General features: G+C 47.3%; 1 protein-coding gene across 1 annotated transcript; it reads left to right on the forward strand.

Moving 5' to 3' along the window:
* The first annotated feature begins 112 nt into the window (after positions 1–112).
* Positions 113–7520, forward strand: LOC135883575 (large ribosomal subunit protein eL38-like). Its single transcript, XM_065410816.1, is given in 4 exon segments — positions 113–121; positions 3654–3772; positions 3774–3827; positions 7392–7520. Coding segments are annotated over 4 exon segments (249 nt in total). The 3' UTR covers positions 7459–7520.
* The last annotated feature ends 1758 nt before the right edge of the window (positions 7521–9278 follow it).

Consider the following 9278-nt stretch of genomic DNA (forward strand, 5'->3'; position numbering starts at 1 on the left):
GTACCAGAACATTCCAGTACAAGCACATTCCACATAGATAACAAGGAACAGCCTGACCCATCCTAAAGATAGGGGCAGGAGCGTAATATGATAGAGTTTTGTTCGAACCAACATGTACAAAGTGAGAGGCAGCACCCTAACACGTAGAGGGGTTGCACCTCTATACGTCAGGAGAGATGTGTAAATTGTTTGTACCTGTGTATAAAAGTGTACCCCTGAAGAGTTGTCTTTGTCTGGCCTAGGGGACAGTGGTAAATCCCGCCACTGACTGAGCCAGTCCATTGTCAGGGAGCACATATGTACTAGCAGAACTGTAGACATCTGATCCAGGGAGCTAGAGACTGTGTTTCGTTTGGCAATAAACCTGGCCGGGTGCCTTCGTACCTTATCGGAGTCTGTGGTCATTGGGGGTTCTCTCGGGGTCTGCTGTGTCAGCTATCTGCACAGAGCCAGGGCAGCACACAGGGAACACACGCACGCAGCCGACTGTTATCAACACTGAACAGAGCAAAACACCACACCGGTGATGTCTGATGACAATGGGTGAAAGCCCAGAATAAATGTAAAAATCCCATTAGTCCCGAGATGGTTCTTTTGAGCCAGTATAATATAACCAACAAAAGCTATGGCACACGTGGCTTGTGGGTCGCATGTATAAGAGTGTAACCAAAAAAACAAACAAACCCAAACCACACACTCTGGCTTCAAATGCACCACTGAAGTCAATGGTGTTATATTCATCTAATGTATCTCTTTCCATAGCCACAATCCCCAACTAGACAAATTATTGTGATGGACTCCTTCAATGAACACTAATATAGTCAGAAATTTCCCCCAGGTTTTGTGTGCGCACATGCATGTGTGTGTGTGTTTCAAAGCTATAACTTAAATAAGAAGGAAGAAAAGAGTGCTACCATTCCGAAATAATATCATTGTTTATGTAACTGTGATGGGTTGGATCACAGAAACCCCCTTGGGAGCTGCCACCCGATGTGCAAAGACTACTCCTGCTTCTGTTTTCCCTGCCAGCTCAGGACTCCAGCACCCTGTTTTGCTGAATTAGACACTCCAGTCCACTTCAACACAGACCCAAGGTCTGAATCACTTGTCCCAAAGCTGCAAGTTTACCTGAAAACAGCGTACAGTAGTGTGCTTGTCTTTAGCACTCAGATGCCCAACTCCCAATGGGGTCTAAACCCAAATAAATCCGTTTTACCCTGCATAAAGCTTATGCAGAGTAAACTCATAAATTGTTCGCCCTCTATAACACTGATAGAGAGATATGCACAGTTGTTTGCTCCCCCAGGTATTAATACATACTCTGAGTAAATTACTAAATAAAAAGTGATTTTATTAAATACAGACAGTAGGATTTAAGTGGTTCCAAGTAGTAACAGACAGAACAAAGTAAGTCACAAGCAAAATAAAATAAAATGCGCAAATCTATGCCTAATCAAACTGAATACAGATAACCTCACCCTCAGAGATGCTTCAGTAAGTTTTTCTCAGACTGGACACCTTCCAGGCCTGGGCACAATTCTTTCCCCTGGTACAGCTCTTGTTGCAGCTCACGTGATAGCTAGGGGATTCTTCATGATGGCTCCTCTCCCTCTCTGTTCTCTTCCACCCCTTTATATATCTTTTGCATAAGGCGGGAACCCTTTGTCCCTCTGGGTTTCCACTCCCTCCCCTCACTGGAAAAGCACCAGGTTAAAGATGGATTCCAGTTCAGGTGACATGATCACATGTCACTGCAAGACTTCATTACTCACTTGCCAGCACACACATATACAGGGAGACTCACAGGTAAACAGCCATCTGCAGACAATGGGAGTCATCAAGATTCCAAACCATCATTAATGGCCCACACTTTACATAATTACAATAGGCCCTCAGAGTTACATTTTATATTTCTAGTTTTAGATACAAGAGTGGTACATTTCTACAAATAGGATGATCACACTCAGTAGCTTATGAGCTTTGTAATGATACCTTACAAGAGACCTTTTGCACAAAGCATATCCCATTTGCATTATAGTCACTTATTATCAAATTTTTTATAAAACTATCCCAGTTACATTATATTCACTTATTATCATGTTTTTATAAAACCATGTAGACTGCACAACGTCACAATGTAGGACCTACACCACACTGTGTTCTTGCAATTCCTTCTGCTGGCCATGAAAGCAGCAGTTAATTAACATAAACTATGTGCAGAGCGGAGCTGATATAATAAATGATGGTGCAGGACCAAGCAAGTAAATAAGTTTTGTTAATTTCCAATGGGGTTTGTTTGGGGGGAAAGAGAGAGCAGTGGGAAGGTAAACACGCATTGAGGAGAAAAGTCATTTGTGGTTAAACTGAAAATTTAGAGTAAATCCATAAAGGAAGAAATTTAAATGTTAAACATTTAAACAATGCAGAGTTATAAGATTAAACTAATGAAGTTAACCAGTCATTTAGTATCAAGAAGTTACACACACACACACACACACACACACACGAAATAATACTGAGGGCATGTCTTCACTGCGGCAGTGCTTTAACATGGCTGTGTAGTCGCAGCATGAGCTCTCTCCCAGCCAGGGCCGGCTCCAGGCACCAGCCGAGCAAGCTCGTGCTTAGGGCGGCAGATTCTAAGGGGCAGCATTCCGTCCAATCTTAGGGCAGCATGGCTGCCCAATTTTTTTTTTATTTTTTTTTTGCTTTGCCTCTGGGTCCAGCCACCCTGCACCCAGGGTTTTGGGTTTTTTTTTGCTTTGCCTCTGGGTCCAGCACACCCAGGGTTTTGGGGGGTGGGAGACTAGGCGCGGGGGACGCGCGCCGCATGTGCCTGGGGCGGCGGGAGGCACGTCCCGCCCGGGAAGGAGCCGCAGCCATGAGTGGGAGGGAGAGGCGCGGGGATCCCCAGCAGCAGCGGGGATTCGGCCCGCACTGCCCACCCGGCCCCTGCCCGCTCCACGCTGCCCCTGCCCAGACCGACCGCACGCCGCATGTGCCCGGGGCGAGCATGGGGGCGGGAGGCTCCGTGGGGAGGGCAGAGTGCGTGGCCGGGGCCTACTAATGCCCCCGACCCCTTTGAAACTCTTTTTTTTTTGCTCCGCCCCCCCCCCTTTTTTTTGCTCCCCCCGACCCCTCCCCCGCATCCCGATATTTTATATCTCTGATCTGGTCACCCTATTTATAGTGCTGAAACTTGCAGCGCTCAGGGGGGTGTTTTTTCACCCCCCTGAGTGAGAAAGTTGCCGCGCTCTAGACAAGGCCTAAGTCACTTGTACTATTCGATGCAAACCAATTAACCTGTTTGGCATGTGAAACTGCTCTAATCTCTTTTTCTTTGAAAACCATTACAGTGCAAATCACAGTAACTAAACAGGTGTTTGTTTTTTGTTTGTTCATGTTACAGCTGAAAGTTAAACAGGGACTTCAGCAGGAGACTACATTGTTCAGGGCTGGGTTACATTCCAGAAATACATACATCTTCAGGGTGTCTATGTTGAGAAATTGTTGAGAAAATTCAGACCCGTAATTCACTGCTGCTGCAGTTTCAACAAACTCAATAGTCCAGTGATAATACTAGTATTTTGCTATGTCTTCACACTACTCCTCCTTTTACAAGCTTTTCACCATCATGTCTGTGGCTGCTTGAGCAACAACTGCCTGGAGCTCTGCCCATCACTACGCCACACAAAACTGAAGAAATTAAAGACTTCCTGATCACAGCCAGGAGGAAGGATGCAGAATTTGTTAATATCAAAAAGAACAAAAACCATGAAATTCAAGATCTGCTGAAGCCAGTACCTATATACACTGCTCATCACAGACAAGGGACTTGGCTACACTGGCGAGTTAGAGCATATTAAAGCAGCCCTGGGTGCCCTAACTCATGATGCATCCACACTGGCAAGGCACGTAGAGCACCCGGACTCTGCGGCTGGAGCACTCCTGGTAATCCACCTCGATGAGAAGCAAAACGCTTGATGCACCCCGGCTGGAGCACTGCAGCACCAGTGTGGACACCCTGGTCTGTTAATGCGCTCTGATCGGCCTCTAGAAGTGTCCCACAATGCCTGGTCTAGACACTCTGGTCATCACTTTGAACTCTACTGCCCTGCCCTCAGGTGACCATCCATCAGACCCGCCCTTTAAATTCTCTGGGAATTTTGAAAATCCCCTTCCTGTTTTGTCAGCAAGGCATGGAGTGCTCTCAGCAAATCTTTCCAGGTGACCACACCTCCACACGTCAGGCGAGCCCCAGTATGGAGCAATGGCAAGGTGCTGGACCTCATCAGTGTTTGGGGGAGGAAGCTGTCCAGTCCCAGCTGCGCTCCAGCCATAGGAATTATGATACCATTGGGCAGATAGAGGAGGTGCCCAGTAAGCGGCTTTTATTTTGGGAAGGAAGTTGTTCAGTGCAGGCTCTTGGGGCGAGGAGGGTTAGGGCTGTATGCATGCCTAGATGCGGAATAGGGCGTTGATGTGCTCTCTCACATCGCGGTAATCAGCCTCAGTGATCTCTTCAAAGGTCTCATGCAGAAACTGGGCAATCTGCTTGCGCAGGTTCCTTGGCAGTCAGGCTAACATGTCCACACCACTGTGCCATGAGGGGCGGGGGGACCATTGCTGCACATAGGCAAGCTGCATATGGGCCAGGGCTGAAGCCGCATTGTAGTAGAAGACCCTCCCTTGCTTCCCAGGTCACCCTCAGCAGCGAGATATCTTCCAGGACGAACTCCTGTGGAAAATGTGGGGACAGTGTTCAGTATAGGGGCCCCCTGCAGCTGTTGACTCTCTCCAAGACACAGAACCCCAGAGGACAGTACGGCCGTGAAACTTGCCCCTGTGCTTACTCACCTTTTGGGGGGCTCCTGTGAGTTATGTGCACTCGCTTTGGGATGGGCAATTTCTGCTGTTGTGTAGACTGTGCTTGCCCTTAAGTATGGGGGAATCATTGCTCTGTCTGGTGTGAACAATGCTGCCTCTGTTAAGTGTTGCATTTTGGCTTTACAGATGCAACCTTGAGATCTCAGTTGTCTTTGTTATCAACAGCCGAAAGACTCCAAAGAATTAGGAAGTGGCCACATAGAAGCAAAGAAGACATGCTGCATGAAGTAATGCAGCAGTCCCTTAATGAAAATCAAAAAGCGCAGGAGTGGCAGGAGAGTGAAAGGAGGGTCCGCCAGCAGAATGCGTATCGCCGGCACGAAAACACAGAGCAGCTGCTAAGCATTATGGAGCGCCAAGTGGACTCAATAAAGGCGCTCGTAGCAATGCAGGCAGAGCACTTCCACGCCTGCGCCCCCCTCCCCTGCAGCCTTATCCCCAAACTCTTTCCTTTGTGCCCCCATGTCACCTCCAACCCACTTCCCTCAACATCCAGGTTCTTATCACCACCAGCTGCCTCCAACACCTGAAGCTTCACCACCCAGCCCTGCAAACTATGACCCCTACCCACTGCACTCAACCCCCATCACGATGCATTTTAGCCAGCCAGAAGTGCAGCACTCATTGCACAGCACTCCAGAGAGGAAGGCTGAGTATGATAACAGGACATACGCAAATCTGTGATTGTACCGTTCCCCACCCCACCCCCTTTCCCTTTCTGTTCCCCAAGCGGTTGTGTTTCTTTTCAATAAATGGATTTTTTGGCTTTGAAAACATTCTTTATTATTGCATTAAGTAAAAGATACCTTAGCCCAGGAAAACAACAGGCACTGCAAGTCAGTGTAGCAAAAACAGATTCCTACTAACATTGGAACCACTGCACTTCACTCTGGTGCAGGGCACCAAACATTACTGGTGGCTTTCAGCCTCAAATTGCTCCCTCAAGGCATCCCTAATTCTTGCAGCCCCGTGCTGGGCCCCTCTAATAGCCCTGCTCTCTAGCTGTTCAAATTCAGCCTCCAGGTGTTGAACCTCCGAGGTCCATGCCTGAGTGAAGCTTTCACCCTTCCCTTCACAAATGTTATGGAGGGTACAGCACACAGATATAACCGTGGGGATGTTGTCATTGGCCAGGTCCAGCTTCCCATACAGACAACGCCAGTGGCCCTTTAAATGGCCAAAAGCACACACCACAGTCATTCTACACCAACTCAGCCTGTTGTTGAACCACTCCTTGTTGCTGTAAAGGCTCTCTATGTAGGGTTTCATGAGCCACGGCATTAAAGGGTAAGCGGGGTCTCCAAGGATCACAATGGGCATTTCGACTTCCCCTACGGTGATCTTCTGGTCTGGCAAAAAAGTTCCGGCTTGCAGTTTCCTGAACAGGCCAGTGTTCCGAAAGATGCGTGCGTCATGCACTTTTCTGGACCAGCCTGCGTTAATGTCAGTGAAATGCCCACGATGATCCACAAGCGCCTGGAGAACCATCGAGAAATACCCCTTTCGATTAACGTACTCAGAGGCTAGGCAGGCTGGTGCCAGAATTAGAATATGCTTCCCATCTATCGCTCCTCCGCAGTTAGGGAAACCCATTTGTGCAAAGCCATCCACAATGTCAAGCATGTTGCCCAGAGTCACGGTTCTTCTGAGCAGGATGTGATTAATGGCCCTGCAAACTTGCATCAACACGATTCCAACGGTCGACTTTCCCACTCCAAACTGGTTAGCGACCGATCGGTAGCTGTCTGGAGTTGCCAGCTTCCAGATTGCAATAGCCACCTGCTTCTCCACCTTCAGGGCAGCTCTCAATCTCGTGTCCTTGCGCCGCAGGGTGGGGGCGAGCTCCTCACACAGTCCCATGAAAGTGGCTTTTCTCTTCCGAAAGTTCTGCAGCCACTGCTCGTCATCCCAGACTTGCATGACGATGTGATCCCACCACTCAGTGCTTGTTTCCCAAGCCCAAAAGCGGCGTTCCACGGTGGAGAGCATGTCCGTGAATGAGACAAGCAATTTCGTGTTGTATGCGTTACTCGAGTCGATATCATCGTCGGACTCCTCACTGTCAGTTTGTAGCTTAAGGAGTAACTCAACTGCCATTCGCGATGTGCTGGTGAGGCCCATCAGCATATTCCTCAGCACTTTGAGGTCCATTCCCGCAGACCGAAAGGGAAGACAGGGCGCGTAGTACAAAAAACATTGAAAGATGGCGCCAAATGTGGATGGAAGCACAGGGATTGCTGGGATGCGAAGCGATTCATCACGGGGAGTTGGGACAGGACCCAGAATGCCCTTCCCACAAGCCACAGCACCAGAATGGGAAGAGGTGCTCTGTGGGATAGCTGCCCATAATGCACGGCTCCCAATGCCGTAGCAAATGCCGTAAATGTGGCCCCGCCAGTGCATTTGCAGCTGAGAGTGTGGACACACGGCAGCGCTTTCCCTACTGCGCTCTCCGAGGGCTGGTTTAACTCACAGCGCTCTACATCTGCAAGTGTAGCCATGCCCAAGGAGAAGACTGAGAAACTGAAGGAGTCCCAGCCACCTGGTTTGGCTGTGAAAGAACTGAAATGAACCAGTCATGCACAGAGCTTTTTTCATGTATTATAATAAAAGAGGGAACTGTTTAAAAAAAAGCAGAAGCTTCAATGTAGAGAGAGCACTGGAGATTGTACCAAGGCAATATTGCCCAGCCCAGAGATGACCTGTACCTGCCAATAGTGGGGGGGAGGAAGGGGGGGAGGGGAAGGACACAGAGTGAGGGCAGCCAGCTTCAGGAGTGTTACTGAGCATACCGCTCCATGAGACACCTCTGGCCAAGCCGAAATGTTTAAAAAAATCATGAGAGAGACAAGGTGAATGAGATAATATCTGTTACGCCACAATGGCTAAAGAACAGAATAAAAGAAGCAGGTAGAGGCAAAAATACATTCTTTAAAAAGTGGAAGTTAAATCCTAGTGAGGAAAATAGAAAAGAGCATAAACTCTGGCAAGTGAAGTGTAAAGATATATTTAGGCAGGCCAAAAAAGAATTTGAAGAGCAACTACCAAAAGACTCTCAAACTAACAGAAAAAAAAATTAAGTAGATCAGAAGGAAATCTGATAAACAATCAGTGGAGTCACTGGATGATCGAGGTGCTAAAGGAGCGCTCAAGGAAGACAAGGCCATAGCAGAGAAGCTAAATGAATTCTTTGTATCAGTCTTCACTGAAGAGGGTATGAGGGAGATTCCAACACCTGAATCATTCTTTTTAGGTGACAAATCTGAGGAACTGTGGATTGAGATTGAGGTCTCAATAGAGGAATTTTTGGAACAATCGATAAATTAAACAGTAATAAGTCACCAGGACCAGACGGTATTCACCCAAGAGTTCTGTCAGAACTCAAATATGAAATTGCAGAACTATTAATTGTGGTATGTAACCTATCACTTAAATAAGCATCTGTACCAGATGACTGGAGGATAGCTACCGTAATTTAAAAAAAAAAAAAAAAAAAGGCTCCAAAGATGATTCTGGCAATTACACTGGTCTACAATTTTTGAGAAATCGTCTGCTTCAGAGATAAAATGTGCTATTTATTATGTATTTTGATGTGCTGAATTCAAATATGACAATTAAAACAACTGATTGGCTACTGTTTCTAAGATATTTAAGTTTTTACATGTCATGGTCAAAGACACCCACGCAGTGATTTTAGTTCAAAGACTCAAGCCTGAGGCCAGTTTATTGACATACATACCTGTGCACTGGGGTGCAGTCCGAAGACTGACACCCCGAGGACCGCTCACAGGCGGCTTTTATTTCATTAAACCGCAAGCAAAGTACAAACAATACGTCATGAGTTAAGAAATTGGGGTTGGGGTCAGTCCCCCCCTTCCCGGTACCTTCCTCATTATTTTCCGAGAATTGGGTGTTTATTTGGGTAGAGGGGCGCTTGGTGGTTTTCCCCAGGGGTGGTACTTGGCACCAGTTTGGGTACATTTCTCAAGGCACATGTTATTTTCCGGGGTTTTTCGGTTAAAGATTGAGGGGGTTAACATGGGACGCCTAAAGAAGATCTATGATTGGCTAATTTTGCAGATAGCTGGAATTGGAAAGTTTGCAGATAGCTGCAACTGCAAGAGTGATCAGCTCTTTGCAAAAGCAATTTCTTAATGTATTTCATAAACTTGCGGTTATTAGGTTGCCGAGGCCTTTACCACTGTTACTTCCTCCCCCCTCCCTCCTCTGGTCATGACCCTTGACCGAGTTTGGCAGGAAATTGTACAGTTTAGTCCTGTACCGAGCCTCTGTCAGAGGGTCTGAATTTGGGCCTTCAGTGTTACTCAGGTTATTAAAAGGAAGGCCCCCCAGTTCTATTTCCCCACATACATTTTATGTCTATGTATATT

The sequence above is a fragment of the Emys orbicularis genome, chromosome 1 (genome assembly GCF_028017835.1).
Source record: "Emys orbicularis isolate rEmyOrb1 chromosome 1, rEmyOrb1.hap1, whole genome shotgun sequence".
NCBI lineage: Eukaryota > Metazoa > Chordata > Testudines > Emydidae > Emys > Emys orbicularis.